At 51.5% G+C, this 21,070-nt stretch overlaps 1 protein-coding gene across 2 annotated transcripts in view; it reads right to left on the bottom strand.

Moving 5' to 3' along the window:
• Positions 1 to 16,902: 16,902 nt before the first annotated feature.
• SPIN1 (spindlin 1) overlaps positions 16,903 to 21,070 on the bottom strand; it is a 52,381-nt gene continuing 48,213 nt past the window's right edge. For both annotated transcript variants that reach the window (XM_055126504.1, XM_055126505.1), the window contains exon 6: positions 16,903 to 20,304. In XM_055126504.1, coding sequence (XP_054982479.1) covers positions 20,105 to 20,304 — 200 coding nt within the window. In that variant the 3' untranslated portion in view covers positions 16,903 to 20,104. The remainder of the gene's footprint in view (positions 20,305 to 21,070) is intronic.

The following is a 21,070-nucleotide window of genomic DNA, read 5'->3' as shown; positions in this document are numbered from 1 at the left end:
TTCCTTTCTTCTTCTCCTCCTCTTCTATTTATTTATTTATTTTTTGCATTTTTTTGGGTCACACCCGGCAATGCACAGGGGTTACTCCTGGCTCGGCACTCAGGAATTACTCCTGGTGGTGCTCGGGGGACCATATAGGGAACTGGGGATTGAACCCGGGTTGGCCGCGGGCAAGGCAAATGCCCTACCCGCTGTGCTATCACTCCAGCCCCTCCTCTCCTATTTTTTTAATGTAAGAAATTCCTTTATTTTGTTTTATTTGCTTTTTGGGTTACACCTGGCAATATTCAGGGGTTACTCCTGGCTCTGCATTCAGGAATTATTGCTGGCGGGCTTAGGGGACCATATTGAACCCAGGTCAGCCACGTGCAAGGCAAACACCCTCCCCACTAAACTATCGCTCCAGTCCCCTTATTATTTTTTAATTAAAGAACCGAGACTTACAAAGTCACCAATAGTTGAGTTTTAGGTATATAATATCTCAACATCAAGGCCACTATGTGTCAGCTCCCCTCCACCCGTGTCCCCATGCTCGTTCCCCCAGCCTGCCACCTTGACAGGCGCCGTGCAGAGCTTGTGGGGTGTGCAGCTGAGAGCTCATGTTTCAGTGCTGTTGAGTGTGTGCCTTGGAGGAAGCTCTGACTCCCCATCTCCATTACTCCCCCTTTTCATCTTCTTCCTTCCCTCAATTTCTTTTCTCCGTCCTCCTCCCTAAGCTCTGGGCGTCCTCTCTTTAGTATTTTAGTCACAGGTCTTCGGGACTTGGGTGTGCTAGCGTGTGCCCAGCCCAGCCCCCTTCCAGGAATGGAAAACGCTCGGGGTTGGTAGAAGCAGGGCGCAGGACTGATGGTTAAGAACATGATAGACAAATAGGACAAAAAAACGAAGAAAGAAAGGAAAAAGAAAAATGTGAGAGGAGCTATGAAATTCCCTGACCTGTTAAAACTCAGAAATCGGGGAGCTGGAATGATAGTATGGCAGCACCCCCTGTTGCCCCCTGAGCACCTGTAGAAGCGATTCCTGAATGCAAAGCGAGGAATAACCCCTGAGCATCACCAGGTGTGGCCCCAAAATCAAATAAATAAACCCTCAGAAATCAGATGAATGGAATATAACTAAACTCTTAAAATCTTTAAGGCTGTGTTTTGATCTGTTGGACTTTTTTTTACATTTTATGATGCGAGTGAGCCAAGTAGAGAACAGTGTGTGTCTGTGTGTACGTATTCACGTGTGTGTGTGTTTCTGAGAACATTTGTGCGGGGAGGGCAATCTGCACCAGAGGGTCCGTCTCTCCCCTGAGACAGCAGGCTTCAGGTTCCAATGCGCAAGGGTGGGTGGCATCAGGGGCTGCAGTGATTGGTCTTAGCTGAGACCAATCACAAGCAGAGAACATTCTTTTGGAGGGCGGGGGAGGGTTGGGCTAGGACTTAGTCCTGGCTCTGTGTTCAGGGATCACACCTGACAGTGCTCTGGGTACCATATAGGGTGCACCCAGCAAGCATTATCGTCTGGCCAAAATATTCCTGTTTTTGTTTGGGGGTTACACCCGGCAATGCTCAGGGCTTACCCGTAACTTCGGGATCACTCCCAGCAGCCCGAACATGGTACCAGGGGTTGAACCTGGCTTGTCTGGGTAATGCAAATGCCTGCCTATTGCTTGGGCCTGAAGCCAGGACAGTCTTTTGAGGGGTGGTGCCACCCTCCTCCCTGAGTGATACTCATAATGTATGGCTGTTATGAGGCTTAACTCTTCACGTCTGTGTCTTTCCACAGTGTCAGCTTCACTGAAACATTCCTCACAGGAAACCTGTCAGCTCAGCCTAGGGCTCTTGTCCCTGTTTTTCAGTCAGAGCTCAAGTTTGCAACTAATTGGCTAAGATGCAGGCTCTCAATCAAAGGGAGTGAATCCACCTCAGAGTCAACACTGCATTCATCAATAAATTCAGGTTCTTGTGGAGTGGCGCACACAAAATCAACAGCACATTCAGAAGGAAAGTAAAAATCAATTAAGACAGCACAAGGTTAAGGCCTTGCCAGGTAACGAGGCTCTGGCATTCAGTCAAGTGGATCGTCTGAAGTGCTGGCTGTGGTCTGGTGTTTCCAGCACCTTCCCTGCCAGGAGCACGAGCTGAGGCCTGTTGCTCTGGCTCCATGAAGGCAATACCGCAGCGGAGCAGACGGATGTGGCTCGGGGGTGCAGGTGCTCAGAGACATGGCCCGTGTCTCTCTGAGAGGTGGTCCTGGTGAGGCCCACCTAGGTTATGTCTTTTTCTTTTCTGGTTTTTGAGCCACACCCGGCGGTGCTCAGGGCTCACTTCTGGCTCTGTGCTCAGGGATCACCTCTGGTGATGCTTGGGGGACCATAATGTGGTGCCCGTGATCAAACCTGTGCTCTCTCTAGGGCCCTTTTTTCTGTCTTTTCTCAACCATCTGCTTTTTCCTGCATCCTCCTTAGTTGCTTACGACTGTTCAACCACCTGGTTTTGTATCGGCAAACAAGCTCGGGGCTCGGACACGCTTTCTGCTTCATCCTCTTCAAAACAGTGTGGAGGCAGCAACTAGCTTTTCCGTGGCGAGTCTGGCATGACCTAGGTTCTTGCACGCCGGGCAGGCCCTTTCCTGGGTTTCAGCTTTCGTGTCCCCTCTACACAGTGACGTCTGTTCAGCATGGCCCTCAACAATGTGCACAAACCCAGTCTGTCCTGAATGTGGTGGGAGAGGGGCCCCGAGTGGGAACGTTCCGGGCAAACAGTCACCACCACAGACTTGTCCAGCGGCCACTGAGCACAAACAGGAAAGGGAACAAACGTCCACCAGGCTCCCCAGAGGCAGCTCCCATGTCCCTCCTGCACAGAGGCAGCCTCCACACACCAGGTCAGCTCTGGGGGTTCGGACACACGGCGGGGCAGCTTACCTGCTGGGCTCCACCGGTCACGGGACCCTGTTTTCCCAAGGCATCTGTGGGTGGGGAGTGTACCTGGAGAGCGACCACGCATCTGACCCTTGGCCTGAGGTCTTGCTTGCCCTGGGAGCATGGCTTTCCCTGGGGTTACCAAATCCCTACCTGCAGCTAGGGATTCCCAGGAGGCACCTTTCAAAGACACACACTCCTACTGTTTCCTGTAGGTTGTTCAGTTGGTTGTTTTTCTTTCCCTCCAATTTGGGGCCATACCCGGTGGTGCTGAGGGCTTATTCCTGGCTCTGTGCTCAGGATTCAGTCCTTGGCCACGTGCCAGTGCCTTAACCCCTTGTCACTGCCTCCAAATCCTCCAAATCTTAATGCCTGTCTGGCCGGAAGATTCTGTGTCCTGTTTTCTGGGTGCGGGTTCTAAGGCACGAGGGGCTGAGGGGCTGGGATACACACGGCACCCAGTCTCTTTCCTTCAGCCCTTGGGAAGAGCTCTGGAGCCCGCTCGGGACTAAGTAAACGTCTATTCAACAAGAGCAAACAGAAGCCTTGCAGGGGGTAAAAAATTAGATGGCTCTCTCTCCCTCCCTCCTTGTCTCTCTCTCTGTATCTCTCGCTCTCCCATCTCCCCCTGTCTCCTTCTCTCCTCCCCCCCCGCACGTCTCTGAATTTCTTGTGTGATACATAAGGGTTAAGTTGCAGTTTTCACTCTGCTCTCCCTGTCCCCTTTGAATAAAGAGACGCCTTATCTTGATGTATGCTGTGATGATGGGAAAGTTACAAACACTGTCAGGGAACGTGGCACAAGTGACCAGGGAGGCAGCCAGAGGCGGGAGCTCTGAGCGGCCCGTTCTGGGAGCCGTTCTGGGAAAAAGTCACGAATCAGAAGCTATGAATCAGAGTGGAGCAGAAGGACGCAAACCCACCTGTTACCTCGGCGGGAATGGAAGCGGGGTCACCGAAACAATTAATTAATATATGTCTCTATGGGACCTAAAACAATGTGTCCACCAGAAAGGATTCCCAGCAACAGTCCTGCTCCAAGTCCCGTGTTGAGCCCCTCCCGCCTCAGTGCAGCTCAGTGTACTGTCACCACGCAACCAACCAAGAAGCCCCTTTCTTTGGCTCTTCTCTTACTTGCCCCCCGTGCCCCGTTTCAGTCATGTTCCTATGTAAAGTGCTCTGTCCCCCGCTCTGGCTGCAGTCTCAGGAGATTGCCTGGTTGCGGTCTGTCTTGACGTGAAATAATTCAGACTCCTTACTTGCTCGCCTAAAGATGGTCTTGGTGTGATGGGTTAAGGGAATTCCATTACAACACTTTCAATGGAAATGATTTTGCTTCAGTTTAAAAAATAGTAATGGGGCTGGAGCGACAGCACAGCGGGTAGGGCATTTGCCTTACACGTGGCCGACCCGGGTTCGATTCCCAGCATCCCACATGGTCCCTTGAGCACCGCACCAGGAGTAATTCCTGAGTGCAGAGCCAGGAGTTAGCCCTGTGCAACACCGGGTGCGACCCCAAAAGCTAAAATAATAATAATAATAAACACCCAAAGGCTCTAGGATGTCAGAGAGGATCCTGATTGGAGCCTTCTGTCAGACATTTTTGTTTTGTGTTCCGGTGCTCAGGGAGGACTCCTCGGTGCTCAGGAGTCACCGCTGGTGAGGTTTGGTTTCATGAGATGCCAGGGATCGAACCCAGAGCCTCCTGAATGCAAAGTAGGTGTGCGGGCCACTGTATTCTCTGCAGCCGTGTGATCCTTTGAAGTATTTTCAGGCTCTCTGCTCCTTGTTGCTTCCCCTGCTTACCTCCCTAAATGAGGGTTTTAATTTATCCAGAGGTTGCCATAGCAACTGTCCACATCATGGTGCCGGTTGGGGGCTTTACCCAAAGCAACACAAAGAGGAATACTGAGAGATAATAAACTGAGTCAAGGTCTTTCTTCTCCAGACAGCCAGACACACTGAGCACATTGCTAATTAGCCTCGTCTTTGCAGGCGGCGAGAAGGGTTTACCTGTACAGGATGCCCGTGTGCTCATGGCCACAGCGTCTTTGGGTTCAACTGCAGCTGTGCTCTTGGAAAAAAGCTCATGGAGGGGCTCTCTCCTGGGAGAGCACAGCGGATAAGGTGCCTGCCTTGTATGCAGCTGGCCCGGGTTCTATCCCCAGCATCCCATTCGGTCCCCCAGTACCGCCAGGAGTGATTCCTGAGTGCAGAGCCAGAAGCAAGCTCTGAGCATCGCTGGATGTGGCCCCCGAAACAAAAGTTTATGGAGCGAACCCACAGGGCTTTAGGCTGGGGGAGCCCCCTAACAGGGGACATGCTCTCCCATAAAGCAGGGCTGGGGTCTCGCTCTCTTCCTCATTCTCACACTCTCGTCCCTCGCCCATACTTCTGAACCGGTTCTGGTCCCACACAGGTTCCTAGCGATCAGGAAGGCCGTTTCCCTGGGATGGGGTGCAGGATGCCGCTCCCCTGCCTCACTGCTGGGTGGGAGACAAGTCACTCCTGAAGCACTCAACAAGCTGCAGACCCCCGCCCCCGCCCCATTCTCAGGGCGCTCTGCATGGTGCGTGCCTTTGCCTGGAGACCCCGTGAGTGCTGCACCCCCGCCATTCGCCCTTTCACGTTTCATGCTCTTCTGTTTTGGGGACTGGTGGTACTCAGGGCTTACTCCTGGCTCTGTGCTCAGGGATCACTCCCAGTGATGCCTGAGGTACCCTATGGGGTACCAGCGATCAAACCTGCGTTGGCCACGTGCAAGGCAAGCGCCCTACCTGCTGTCCTGTTGCTCCAACCTCTCATGCTCTTGTTAACTGCCCATCTCGGGTGCTTCTGACTAGAGCAGGGATGGAAGGACTTGCTGGGAGTGGCAGGTTGGAAGGGTCCAACTCCCCTCCGCCAGCTTCCTGGGACTAACAGAGATGCTCTGGGGAAGGTCAGTGGACAAGAAGGGGGACTGGGGAAGGGCAGGAGCATCACCAGCTGGATGTGGGAGCATGAACAAGGATGCTGGTGACAGCTGTGAGCTCAGGTTGGATGAACTTCATCGTCACTGACTCACGGGCACCTGGGTGAGGGAAGCCCTAGCATTATCGGGGCCACCCAGGTTTCCATTTTTTTTTTTGGGGGGAGGTACATCCAGCAGTGCTGGGGGCTCTATGAGGAACCATGCAGTGTTGGGCTCAAACTCGGGGGTCCCGCATACAAAGCTTGTGTGCAGCCGAGTTACCCTGGCCCTGGGCACCTTGTCACATGCAGCACAAAGCAACTGTGCTCCAGACAGAGCAACACATCCCTAAAGCAAGTCCTCCCTTGTAGCTCCTCCCCACATCCCTGTGTAGTGTTTGCTGTTGTCGCCTTGACCTGCTGGGGTGCTGGCCAGGCAGGGCCACCCCCTTTCTGGGGTGCTCATCCATACCCGACAGCATGGACACCGGAAATGGTGGCCTTGGGAGGCCAGAAGGTGCAGCATGGCCCAGGCGGTGGGAGCACATCCTGAAAGATGGAGGCCGACAGCGCCGTGGACAGGCCTAGTAAAGGACTTGAACTGGCTAGGCCTAGGTTTGGGTTTCCTCAGAAGTGAGCTACGTGTTCCCTGAAATGGTGCAACAACGGTGTGGCTAGCCGGGAAACCCCTGGTAGCTGCCTCAAGCCTCAGCCAGCCAGCAGGTGACAGCAGGCAACAGGCTGCCAGTGGGAAGCCCCGCCGGGTACTGCTGGGGGATAAACACCCCGTGCCTCTGTGGCTCAGGGCGCTCGTTCTAAGGAAGCCGCTGTGTCGGTAAGCTGGATGGGGACCCTCGCTCAAACTAGTCAATAAAGATCCTCTTGAGCTTGCATTGGAGTCGGCTCCTTGGTGGTCTTTGGGAAACTGAGTCACGGGCCAACCTGCGCCCACAGGCTTGCACGGCATCCTCCAAGTCCCCCAAAACTCTCTGGTCTGGTCAAGTCTTAATTAAAAAGGTCAAAGAAGGGCCGGGGACAGTACGTGGGGAGGGTGCTGGCCTTACATGTGGCTGACCCATGGGGACTGGTGCCCAGCATCCCATACAGTGCCTGAGTGCAGAGCCAGGAGTAACCCAAGTCCCCAAACAAACAGAAAAACTAAAAACTAAAAAGATCAAAGGAGGCCAGAGGATGAACTCCAGGACTACCACAGGCAGAGGTCTGAGTTCAGGGGTTCAATCACTAGTAGCACATGGTTCCCCAAGTACTGCTGGGACTGAGCCCCAAGCACCCACTCTGCTGTAGCCTCCCCTTAAAAATATATAATAGAGGGGCCAGAGCAGTAACACAACGAGTAGGGCGTTTGCCTTGCACACGGCTGACCTGGGTTCGATCCCCGGCATCCCATATGGTCCCCCAGTACTGCCAGGAGTGCAGAGCCAGGAAAAACTTCTGAGCATCACTGGGTGTGACACAAAAACAAATGAACAAACAAAAAAATATATATATATAAGGGATACACACACACACACACACACACACACACACACACACACACCCTCCGTCCTATTCTCTCTCTCTCTCTCTCCTCCCCCCCGCCCCCCCACTCCCATCTGGAAAGGGAGTGCGGATGGCGCCAACATCTCACAAACATGCCACTTGTGGCCTTATTTTCCTGGCAACTTTATGTTGTCTATATCCCCGCTTATCCATGTTTGTTTTTCTCTTTCTCAGTTTTGGACCACACCAGTGTGCTCAGGGCTTACTCCTGGCTTGTGCTCAGGGATCATTCCTGGTGGTGCCCGGGGGACCATGGATCAGACGGGTACAGCAAGCGCCTCACCCCCTGGACTATGGCTCTGACCCTTCATTCCTATTTCGTTAGGCTTTTACTCTAAAATAGAGACTAAGAAAGTCACACCACAACCCTTCAGTATCTGTACTGCAAACCACAATGCCCAAAAGGGGGGGGGGGCGGCGGAGAGAGGAGACAGAGAGACACAGAGACAGAGAGAGAGGGACAGAGAGAGGAGAGGAGAGAAGAGGAGAGGAGAGGAGAGAGGTGTCGGTGCTAAGCCAGGACATTAGGACGAGCCTCTGGACACTGCCTTGCAAGCAGGAAGCAGAACCGAGGCCCCACTTTCACACTAAGTGGGCAGCTGAGAGAGAGCCCGGTGACCTGGAGCGCAGCATGCTCCCCTCTGCCCGCCCGGCCCTGGAGCCCAGCATGCTCCCCTACGCCCACCTGGCCCTGGAGGACAGCATGCTCCCCTATGCCCGCCTGGCCGTACCAGGCAGCAGTTCCCCTTCTCTCACACGTCCACGTCCTTCATCTGGATTGACCTTCCAGTATCAGTCTGAGCCTTCTCTTTGCCCACAAGAATGTGGGGGACGTGATCTGTAGAACCCACAGGTCCAGCGCCGTATCTTCCTCTGATGTTTTAATCATGACAACAGAGCTTTGACAACATAACTTCGACAGGACAGTGTATACCCTGATGTTCTTTTGACGAATGCTTATCCTATAACTGTCTGTACTCTCGTTAGTGATTCCCTGTGAAGTTACCAGGATGTGACTGATAAAACATGGAACAAAAGGTGGCCTCCGGCAGTCGCGCTCTGCCTCAAGCCAGACCGATGCCTTGGCCCTCCACGCTCGAGACATTCCTCTCACGCGTCCTGCCACTGGCCTCTGACTGATATGTATCACCTCAAGCAACAGAGAGGGAGAGAGTGATGGGAGGGAACCTGGGGACACGGGTGCTGGGAAACGGACGCTGGTGGGAGGATGGGTGCTGGAACACGGTATGACTGAACCCGACCATGAACAGCTTTGTAAGGGCGTATCTCACAGTCATTAAAAATAATAATAATAATAATAATAACTAATTAAAAAAAAAAAGGACGCAGGTCACACCAGGGGCTGAGAGATATAGTACAGTGGGTAGGGCCTTGCACTTGGCCACCCTGACTTCAATCCCCAGCATCCCATACAGCCGGCGAGCACTGCCGCAGTAATCCCCGAGTGCAGAGCCAGGAGCAGCCCCTGAGCACTGCCACGTGTGACCCCAGAAGCAAAAGAGAAAGAAAGGAAAACGTCTCAGCGAACACGTCTGCAGGTGACGGAACCTCCCTCAGGCGAGCAGCCCCATCCCTCCTGCCCCGGCACAGCGTTGGGCAGGTCCTGGCTGGGAGCGTCTCACGGGGGCAGGAGGAGGGGCACATCTCCTCATTTCCTCCGGGCCCCGCCATGACAGTGTGAAGAGCGCAACCCACTGCTGGCACAGGCAGGAGCCCTGGGCCCGGGTGGCTCGCGGCTGCGCCACCCCACCTCAGGACAGAGCCGGCAGTGCAGTGGCTGCCCCGCATGCGTGGCTCGCTGTGCCCTTACCCGGCAGGAAGGAGAACAGCCAAGATCATCAGTGGCCAAGATCCAGACACTATGAAATAAAGCTCCGGGAAGAGAGCAACACAGAATCTCCTGGCCCGCGCCAGGCTGTCTTCACCAGGGCACCTCGGAAGGGGGCGGGTTGAGTTTCCCTCCCCACCCCAAGCAGAACCCCGGTGGCCGAAAACCTTCAGAACCCACCTGTCACCATGCCCAAGGCCGCTCTCCACACACTCGGACAAGCCTCACCCATGAAGGAACTGGCAGAGGAACCCAGGCATGCGCCAAGCCTGCTCAGATCGGTACTAGGCCCTCTCCCCCCAGCTCCCCAGTTTTCCAGTAGCTTGGCAGTCACACCCACAAACTGACCCCCCCCCCTTGTGCCATGTAATCTCATCAACGGCCAAGATCCAGAGACTATAAATTAAAGCTCCCGGAAAAGAGCAAGAGAGCAATGCAGTATTTCCTGGAGCGTGCGGCTGCATTTGCAGCCACGTGACCTCTTACACTCTAGCCCGCTGATGTACCTAAAGTAGCACATGTGTTTGGTTTTAACATACTTGCTTGTATTCTCCTACATATGGGTTTAAATGGCTCCAGGATGGAATATAGCAACCTCCACACACTTCCCTCTTACTGTGGGGGAACATGCTTGCTGGTGGGGCGGGTGCTTGACTATTATCTGTAATGAACTATTGTCAACTACTTTGTGAAAATAAAATGTATAAAAATCATACATTTGGCCATCATCTGACAGAGGACCCCAGAATGCCGCAGTCTCTCCAGCACCCAACTGAGGTTCCAGGCCCTTGAGTTACGGGATGCCCTTCATTTCCTACACCAAACCTCCCGGGACATTTTTCTGGGAGACACCTGAGCCTGTCACCTTAACTGCTGAAGTTTAACTGCCACGTCTGCTGGCGTGGGGACGGCGAGTCTCCAGTATTCCTTTAGCTCACATGACACGAATATTCTCCGAGGGAAGCCACATCCCGCTGCCTGCTGGGTGGCACTGTGGACACTACCGAGGCAGCGTGCGGGCAGTCCTCCCGCTGGGCCACTGCTGCACACCTGCCCATGCCACGCGGGCCCTGAACACTGTGAGGGCCTCTGGGAGCTGCTCCTGGGTAGAATCACCTGAACCACTGTCCTCTCTCCCTCCAAGAAAGCATTCCAGGCCATCAAGTCCCTGGTTTCTTTTCCAAGCAGCCCTCAGCTCACATGCACACATGCAGACACACTCCACACAACACACATGTACTCCCATGCACACTCTCGTACACATGCCACACAACATCCCCCTCCCCCACCCCCATGCACACACGCGCTCAGGGGCCCGTACGCTTCCGAGGAGAATACGAAAACTCTGGCCGTGGCGCCAAGAGAGCAAGACGCAAAGCACCGTAACAGAGATCACACCTGCATGCTACAGTGGGGACACTTCCGAACTCACTGACCAGGCAGTGCGGGTCCCCTGAGCCCTGACTTGGGCAACCATGAACTGGGCTGAATGCAAGGAAACAGACTTGGATGGACCCGTGGGCATAGGGACTCACGCCAGTTCCAGACAGAGGCTTCTCCGGAGGCAGATCCACGCCTGGGCCGGCATGTAAGGACATGCCTGGACACGGGTGTCCACCAGTCCACGCTCAGCTTCCCTTCCTGGGAAAGCATGGCGGGCCCCTAGCGTGATCAGCCCAAACTGGGACACCCTGGCATGGACTTCCTGTCACCAGGGAGCGGGCATGTTCCTAAGGGTTCGGCAGGTCCTGGAGTCCACCCCAGGTATCTTGGCTTTTAGTCCCTAACAAGTCTGTCCCCATCAGACTCATCTCTGCCACCTTTCAAGTGAACAAAAGTCCTCTCCACCGGGTCTCTAAACACAAACTTTTGAAGCCGTTTCACTGCTATGCCTTATCACAACCAACACAAATAATCAACTTCCCAGTGGCTTAAAAAAAAAAGTCTTTATACATGTTTGCTTATCTCTGGGTCCAAAGGAGAGATGTCTGTCAAATACGGGTAACCACAAAGCGCTAAACAGCTAAAGTCAATTCTCATCACAATCCTATGACATTCTTCAAGGACTTAAAACACTACTAAACTATGAATGGAAGGATAAACCCCCCTGAATAGCCCAAGCTGGCCTGAGGGGGGGGGGGGGGAAGGAGTTGGGAAGTACTGCATTTCTTGGCTTTAAATTATACCATAAAGCTATAGTAACCAATCAAACGGCATGGTACTGGAATAAGGCTGAACTAACTGACCCTGGATTAGAACCAAGAACCCAGATACATGGACAGTCAACCTACAACAAAGGTACTGGAGGCATGAAGTAGAGCAAGGAATGCTCTTTGACCAACGTTGCTGGGAAAACAGGGTAGCCACATGCAAGAAAATGAAACTGGATCATATCTCACACCATAGTATGAAAAATACAAAGTGAATTAACTTGAAATTCAAATTAATTCAATTACCTAATTCAAACCCCTAAAAGATTAAATAAGAAACCATGAAAACATAGGCAGAACAGGACCTGAAAGGTGTTCGCAGTGTCTTAACTTCACTGGCAAAGTTAACAAAATTGAAAATAAACAAGTGGAACTACATGAAGTTAAAAAGCTTTTTCATGGCAAAAGAAACTCAAGCTATAGTAAAAGGATATCTACACCCTCACCGCTATAAAAAAAAAAAAGCAGGAGCAGAGCTGTTACAGCAGTTAAGGTACTTGTCAGCAGGTACGGTACGTAGGTGCCTTACAAGCAGCTGACCCAGGTTCAATCCCCAGCACCCCAAATCACCACCCAAGCCCACCAGGAGGTGCCTCCACCCAAAAGACACCCTACCAAGTGGGAAAAGAGCTGCACGAAATACATCAGATAAAGGACTGATACCCAAATTTTATAAAGTTCTCACAAACCTCAGCTACAAAAAAAAAAAAAAAGGGCAATAGCCTGATAAAAAAACAAGAAGAGATGAACACTCTTCCACAAAGAGGACATATAAACAATAAATGTATGGAAAAAATGTTCATTATCACTTAGTATCAGGGAAACACAGATCAAAACGACGAGGGATTCCCCCTCCCTCCAGTGCGAGAATGGCACCTGTGCAGGAAATGAAAACCCAGTGTTGGGGCAAGTGGTGAAAAAGGGAGCCTCATTCGCTGTTGGTGGGGTGCCATGGGTCCAGCCTCTATGGGAAACTAGGGAAATTATTCAAATAAGCAAGACTCAACCTCCCATACGGCCCAGCTATCCCACTTCTAGGTGTCTACCCCCAAACATAAAGACACGCATGCACCCATGTTCATGGAAGCATCCAGTAAAACAGTCAGGACACGGAAGGAATCCCAAATGCGCAATAGCAGAAGAATGGGGAAAGGAGCCATGGTGATTATTCACGCTGGAATCCTACAGCCACAGCCCCAGGACGACAAAGGCCATGCAGCTGGCTGCACCTTGCATGGTGCTGAGCTAAAGTAGCTAGAGTAGAATGACATACTGGAAGCCCTCGGTCATCTGCGGCATACGGAGAGACACATCTCGGGTCTGAACATACAAGGTCTCTTTTTGGCAAGAGCGATACAGTACAGTGAGTAGCGCAGCTGCCTTAAACACGGCCAGCCTGGGCTCCCCCAGCACCACATCCAGTCCCCGGGGCTGGCAGGAGTGACTCCCGAGAACCAGAAGGCCCCGAACATGGGCAAGGCCCCAATACCAATAAAAGTAATAGATTTCTTTCTCATTGTCTGTCAATAAGCCCAATTCAAAGTTACACACTGAACAGTGCCCACCTCTGCCTTAACCCACGTGTTTCAAATCAACTGCCTACTACTTCAGACTGTGGTTTTTGGTAAGCAAGGTGAATTCGGGGACTGGAGGGATAGCACAGCGGGTAGGGCATTTGCCTTGCACGCAGCCGACCTGAGTTTGATTCCCAGCATCCCATATGGTCCCCTGAGCACCGCCAGGAGTAATTCCTGAGTGCAGAGCCAGGAGTAACCCCTGTACAACGCCAGATGTGACCCAAAAAAGAAAAAAAAAGAATAAAAAAGGTGAATTCAACAAAATCACAAAGATAGGACCTGATGCAATCAGCCGGTATTCTCCTTGGAAGAGATTAGGACACAGACACAGGCACGACTCCAGGAAAGGCCTAGTGAAGCTGTCCTACCCACCCTTGGCCTGGCTCTGACCACCAACTTCCAGCGGGGCAAGTGCCAACCTCGGGGGCTCAGGCCATGCCTCCCGGTGTCCCGCAGCCTGAGCAGAGCAACCCCCCAAGTCCAGTCACCACAGAACTACCCCAGTAACGACACACGTTAGTCAGCAAACCTCTTTAATAAAAAACACTGCTTCTTGAGATGTTTCCTTTTTTTTTTTAACGGGTATTCGCAATCTGAATGTCACCACTCTGGTAGTCGAACATGACTTTCACGAGTTCTGACTCTGGTGCAGCGAGGGGGCTTGTTTCCCTGCAGAGCAGCTGGCACGACGCTTCCAGTCAAACACGACACAGGAAGTGGACTAAGACGCTCCAGGGGTTCCCAGCTCTTCTCTGCAGGACTGAGAACAGCGTGATCTAGTCCCTCCCAGCGTGGCAAATCGGCTCTTCAATCAATCCCATGGTTTGCCTTTCCCGCGGTGCTGCAGAGCAGCTCTAAACAACACTGCTCCCATTAGGTCTGTGCAGTAAGTAAACACGCAAACAGTAAGAGCACGGCATACCCTTCAGGGCCGTGGGCCACGTCCTCTTGTCCAGTGGAAACGCTCACGCTCATAACCCGTTACAGGTGTCGCACCCAACACAGAGCAGCTGTCGTATTTCCCACAATTTCTTTAGGAGGCAAAAGTTTTAATACCGGATTCACAATCTGTACTTGAAGATAATCCAAAACAGACTTGCACCCTTGGGTGCTGGTGACTCTTTAGGTCAACGCTAAGGTCACCCGGTGGTGCTCAGGGGCCACTGCTCCCAGTGCTCGAGGGATGCTATGTGGCAGGGACCAACCAGGGTAGCCGCATGTAAAGCAAGTACTTGATTCCTGTACGATTTCTCTGGCGCCATTGCAGCAAGGCTTTCTGGAGGCATTCTTGACCTTTGCACATCATCACCTGCTTTCGCTGTCACAGCAAGGAACAGTCTGAAAGCACACGCACGTGCCAACTCCTACCAACAGTGTTCAGAGAGCCTCAAACCAGTTTGCTGTTCCTGCAAACCGTGACTTTTAATTTAAAGCACAAATAGACAATGCTGGAGGGGGAGGGGACGGGCGGGGCGGGGGTGGGGTGGGGGGGAGGTTTAAGCGGATGCAGGATGCAGACACCAATCTCAGCTTGCCTGGCACCAGGCTTGCCAAGAGACCTGTGGAACTGGTCTGCGCTGCATGGCACCAAGAGACCTGCCAGGCAATATGCCACCTGCCCCGGCCCTCGTGGTGACAACAAAGCAGAGAGGACACATCTGCTTTTAAGCAAACGGTGAGGCAAAACCCGCAAAGTGTTTCATTACCAAAACTTGGGGGGGAGGGGGGATTTTCAGGGGTCACTCCTGGGTCTGCAGTCAGGAATCACTCCTGGCAAGATCAGGGACCAACTATGCCAGGGACTGAACCTGGGTCCACAGCATGCAAAGGCAAGCGTGTCACCCCGTGTTCTATCTCTCCGACCCTGCAAACATACTCACCTAATTCTCAAATGCAGCAATCTAAAAATAAGCAGGGGTGGAGAAAGCACAGTGGTTATGGCACTTGCCTTGCACAATACCTCTTGGCACCACATAAGGTCTCCAGAGAACGCCAGGAGAGGTCCCTATCCCAGAGCCATCGCTAAAGTCCTGAGCACTGCCAGGGGGGGGTTCCAATCCCATTCCCCACCCAAAACAAACAAAAAACCCAAATGTGACATAGAACAATTATCACATAAACTAGGCATAGCACTGATAAGATGTAGCACCTATAATCACATAAATTAGGTTTTCTACTGACAAGTCTAGGCTATTAATATCAATCTTAATGACGTGTTGAGCTTGTCTCTGAAATACACCATCAGCAGGGTACAGAAAGCTGGTACAGGAGGTGAGGTACTTGCCCGCATGTGGCTGTGGCGGTCGCAACCCTGATTCAGGTCCCCAACATGACACGCCATCCCTGAACTCTGCGCCAAGGTTCATTCCTGAATAGTCCCTGAGCACTGTCGGATGTGGCCCACCACTCCCCTACCCCCCCAAAAAAAGCAAGATAGTGCCTACGTTCTATTATGGAGAATTATTTATACTTCCCCAGTATAATTAATCTCCAAAATAAAAGATACCCCGTGTCTTTCCAAGAAAAACTGCGTCCTGACTATTGGCACATGGGCTTCTCTACGATGGGCATACAGAATGATGTGGTGAAAGGCCACGCCTAGAAACCACTGGCCACGGCCACTGTCCCTCATTCAAGGAACTGCCCTGCCGTGTAGCACAGCAGCCGGGAACCCCCAAGAGCTGGGCGCTGAGTCCTGGCGACGCCCCGCCCTGGGAGACAGTCCTCCCGCCCGTTAGCCAGCAGGGGAAGCTGCGTCTTCCTCACAGGGTGGGAACTCCGGAGGGGGTGGCTGCGAGTCTGAGGGCCGGGCGCCGGTGTCCTGTGGCAGGGCCGCCCGTCCTGCGGCAGCACCTCCGGCACGGGCTGCCGTCTTCAGGGCTGTCTCGGGGACAAGCTACTGAGCTGCAACTCCGGCGTCGCGAGGTGGTGCCGCACACTTGCGCCGTGGCAGGGCTGTCTGCTCCAACGGCGGTGCTCGGTGCTCCCAGCTGGCTCCCATCACTGGGCCAGGCCAGAGAGAAAGGTGCTTACCTGGCAGGGGACTGGGCCTCGCTGGACCTCCCACACTGCACTCGACCCCTGACCCCAGCCCAGGAGTGCCCCCCCACCGCTCCCTCACGCTCCCCAGAGAGCGGGCAATGGCCTGCTCTGTCCTGACCAGCAAACCCTTGGGCCAGAAACAAGAGAACACACAAAGCCCTGACTCAAGGTGCTCGGTGTGGGGGGAAGGAGCGGGCCTCAGAGCCCACTGGGTCTGATCCTCGGAACCACACAGGGCCCAGCACTGTCAAGATCACCAACTCTGAGCCCCGAGCGCAGCTGGCGATGCTCCCCCCACCTCACTCAGAGGCGTGTAACACACCCTGCTCCACCCAGTCAAAAGCGCCAGGAAGAGAAACCAGAGCCCGTATCTACCCACCCAGACCGCGAGAACAGGGGATGTCACCCCCGCACCTACCTGGCTGTACCTGGAGTGCTAACGGACGCCCAGAGATGCCAGGCTCAGTGGGAATAGACACCACACCGAAAACACACACTGCTCAACTCCGTTTCAAACAACTGTGTACGTTTGAAGTCTTATGATAAATTAGAAGCTCTCATTAGTGGCAAATCACAAACTTTAATATTTTGGATGACAGATCTGTTATTGTCCCTCTCCTCCAAGGATTAATAAGCATTGTTCAAATAAAACTTCTATTCCCTTCTGTTCCTAAATATACCTGACATTTACATGTGACAAAAGGGAGAAAAACTAACTTAAAGTAAAACTTAAAAAAAAATCTTTTTCCACAAGCAGATTTAACACATCCCATTGCTCATGAGCACAAAATTTACAGTCAAAAGTTGCACATAAAGGGTTTATTTTAAATGTTTTAAGGATAGGATAGAGTTACATCATAATTATAAAAATTACTTACAGAATTAACAGATTTATAGTTTATACTTCTAAATGCAGAGAACAGGGAACTGTCTACACATTGTATAAAATAAAATGAAAATAAAAAATGAATTCAAGCTTGAATGATGAGGTCATTTACCTAAGTTTAAACGCGAACACGAGACCTCTGAAGTCTACACATTCATTCACCTGCACCAGAGGTGGGAAAACAAAGGGCGCAGCATAGCCAAGGGACCACAGACGTTTGGACGATAATTATCTTTCCGTTCTAATAATTGTCCCTATTTGTCTTTGGAGAACTTTCTTTCCTTTTGAAACAGACAATCCGTTAAAGAATGTTTTCAGGCACTAAAATTTGTGACAATCAAAACCGTCTTCGAATGGGTCTGCAGCGTTCAGAGATTCAGGCCCAATGCACTTTGGGGTTTGGCACGAAAAACAAGACTAGAAATGAAATCTGGCTTAGAACTGTGATTGTTCGCAGAATGCACAGTCCCTTCGAATGCTGCGTGAGATACACGACTGGGAAATCACCTTCTGCCGGCACTACGTTTGCTTCACCAGTGCACTTTTATCTTACAATCACTAAAACGGCACAGTAAGCAAATATACAGAGAACAGAAAACAAAGAAAAACAAAGAAAACAAAACGAAACGAAAAAACCTAAGTATCTTCCACATGCAGTTTTAGTTAGTTACACGGAACATTCTACTTAGAATCGAGCATGCAAAAGGATGGTCTGCTTTGAAGGTTTTCCTTTGAAGCGTCCCGTGGCAGCCGGACACCATCGCACACGCGCACACACAACACGATAATACTATAGCAGGTCAATGAGGAAGGCCGATACATTTTATACAGAGTCATGTCTTGTGGCGTCACAAGTCCCATGAGAGTTTTGGAAATTCATGTTGGATTCCGAGAGTGAGAACCAACACTCAGGTACCGGGAAGAGGCAAGCAGTGCATGCAGATCGGAAACATGAGCCTAAAATGAAGCCCGAAACACTCGGCTGGGGGGCAGAGAAGTCACAGCGCCATCAAGTGTGGTGTGAGCCAGTGGGGACGGGAAAGAAAAGGCCGGGAAATGAAACGGAAAAAAACGGAACAAAACCCCTTCCCCTTCCTTCAGCCCTGAAGGCAATCAATGGAACGATGACTAAAACAATCATCACGTCACATTCCTCTGGAGTGGCAGGTCGTGTGGTATTAAAGGTTGGTCAAGGTACTTGCAGAACCACAATGCAAGTCACAGATTCTGGAAATGATCTGACTATCCCGCCTGCCCGCCCGCCCCCCCCCCAGGACACTCGAGAAGGACTCTGCCTCCTGGCCCCACATCACTGTGCTGTGTCTGAGCTGTGTGCCCGGGCACAGGCCACTGGAGCTGGGGTGGCTGAGCACCCTCACAGGGCCCACCACTGCAACAGGTGCCACCTGCTCAAGCAGGGTTCAGGGCGGGGTGCCTCGACCCGGGGACCCACCGTCTGGGACAGCCTGTCTGCACACACACCACTGAGGACGAGGCGCTGTGTGCGGCGAGGGGCAAGCTGCCTGCAGGCGGTACGGCACGTGCCCTCTGGAGGGTGGGTGGCAGCCAGAGCCCACCAGGAGCGAAGCCCTGCAACCACAGCTCGGACCGCACCACAGCCATGCAGACCTCTGACCAGACCAGAGCTTCCCACAGCCCTTCGGGGGTCGGGCGGTTCTCGTCTCCACAAGAGACAGGTTCCACCTTCCTCCTAACTCTCCCACCGCCACGGTGCTCCCAAACACAGTTGCTGTGTTCGGCTACTAAATCAACCCTTTCGGGAGTTGTATTTCAGTTACAGAACAAAATGAAACTCAACACTACCGTGCAGGCAGGAAAAAGCCACAGCAGAATTCTGTGGCTAAGGCTCACTACTGGCTATACCCAACAACTCAGGGTGGGCGGGTGACCCTCATGTGGCAGAGTCCACTGATGCGATGAAGCTATGCTGACAGCACACCACGAGCAAGAACAAACAGCACCGCAGAAAGGTGTCAAGAGACTTCAGCTGTCATTCTTGTGGGGAACAGCTAGGGAGGGGGCGGGGCGGGGGCGCGATCTTCTGACCAGAAGCACACATCAGTCCCAAGAGTAGTAAGTGTCCCAGGGAACAAGAGGGTAACTTAGGTTTCTAACATAACAGCACTATGCTCTTCCAAGCACTTACCACATGCACACAAGCCACTGATGTACTCGCCTTGGAAACCCATGTACTAACTCCAGAGCTGGTTTGTACAAGAGTGGGCCTGTGTGCTGCTCATACCATACTGGGTGAACCAAGTACCTGGGTTTTGTAACAACAAAAAAAGTATTGATGATAAAAAAAAGTAAACAAAAAAAAATTTACAAAGTTTCTAATTACAGGCAGCCTTTTATGCAGGTTTCTGTTTAGTTAAAGTTCTGATGTGGGTCATTAGCTATTCACAAGTGATTCATATCTGGACCTACGGTTCAAAGCCTCCAGACTGAAAAGGTGCTCTGATCTTGGCTTTCAAAACAAGCTGACCATCCTTATGTGCCCAAATTCCTTTTAAATAAATAGCAGTTATATAGTAAATATGACTGACTTGGGTCAAGCACTCCTGTTAAACTGGAGAAAATTATTTAACCCCTGTCCCAATCCACAAAGGACTGCCAAATGACATGTGTGTGTGCGTGTGTGTGAGTACAGATTTGTGTGTGTATAGATATATTACATATGTATACACACAGATATATAGATAGGTAGATATAGATACATATATATCTCAAAAAAGGCAGTAACAAAAATACCAAACTATGCTTGCATTGTGGCAGCAGAGTAAGAGAGTTCATTAGAGTGACGGGGAGATGGGTAAGACTTGTCAGTTTTAAATGTATGATACCAGCTGAACTTTACCGAACTCGCCTGTAACTCCCCTCCAAACAGACAGACTTCTTTTAAGAGGAAGGAGTTCCTGACACAAAATGCTCTGTGTTCACATAAATCTGTACTACTCAGAACAAAACCAGTTCTGCTGCAGAGATTGTGGGTTCGCAGGGACATTTAAGCTTTCATTAAACTGGAAAGCAATCAAGTCTTTATGTCTACAAATTATACATTTAATAGTTCCACAAATTTGGCCAAGTTCATGATGACATCTAGGATGTTTTCACCAAATCGTAGACATAGATATGGAAATCATCATCAAACTTGATGAAGTAGACAGACGGTTTGGCTTCCACTTGATGGATGACCATGCCAGTCCTTTTAGAGCCGTCTTCTTTGGCGTATTCCACTTGTTTGCCTACCAGGCTGTCCACAACTTCTCCCGGTTCCCTTTCTGCTGGAGGCGAATCATCTGTATTTAAGGGTAGGGGGAAGAGTTCAAGTCAATGTTTAGGTACACACTGACTCACATGTCTACGTTAAGAATAATTTTATTCAATTTTTTTAATTGTAAAAGAATGATTTAATAAAAAAAGAAAATCTAACATCCTGAATTCATCTTGATATTCTAGACCAGAGCTTCCCAAACTTCTGTCTTCCCCCTCCTGAGAAAACATACCTCAGCAGCGCCCGCCATGCCACCCCCCCGCAACCATCTATCTTTTTCTTTGTTTTGGGGTCACACCAGGTGATGTTCTGGGGTTACTCCTAGCTCTACACTCAGGAACTACTGCGGCACTGCTTGGTATGGAGAGCTGGAGAGAGAATCTGGGTTGGCCGCGTGCAAGGCAAATGCATACCCACGGTTCTATTCTTGTGGTCCCTACCATTGTTAAACGCACGAACAGAACGTATTCCCTGAACTGCACCCAGGTCACCACTGCCCCCCAGCTCATGCCAGGATCCCCAAAGGGAGGAAGGACACTGCCTGCTGTGGGAAACGCCACTCAGCAAGACCTTTTCTTCAATGGCGAGACACGACCAGCTTGAGAATGTCGGGCGATGAGGCTCTGCCAGTGAGAGCAACTCAGACACATGCAGGAATTGGTGGCACTGGGTGCCAATAATTCTATTTATAGGAACAGTAACACTTTTCACCATCTACACATGTAACCCGTTCTGAAAACCATAACCATCAATTCCTTTGCCTTATCTTGCTACAGCTGTAATGCTATGTA

The sequence above is a fragment of the Sorex araneus genome, chromosome 2, assembly GCF_027595985.1.
Source record: "Sorex araneus isolate mSorAra2 chromosome 2, mSorAra2.pri, whole genome shotgun sequence".
Taxonomy (NCBI): Eukaryota; Metazoa; Chordata; class Mammalia; order Eulipotyphla; family Soricidae; genus Sorex; species Sorex araneus.
This window is presented reverse-complemented; position numbering and strand designations above follow the sequence as displayed.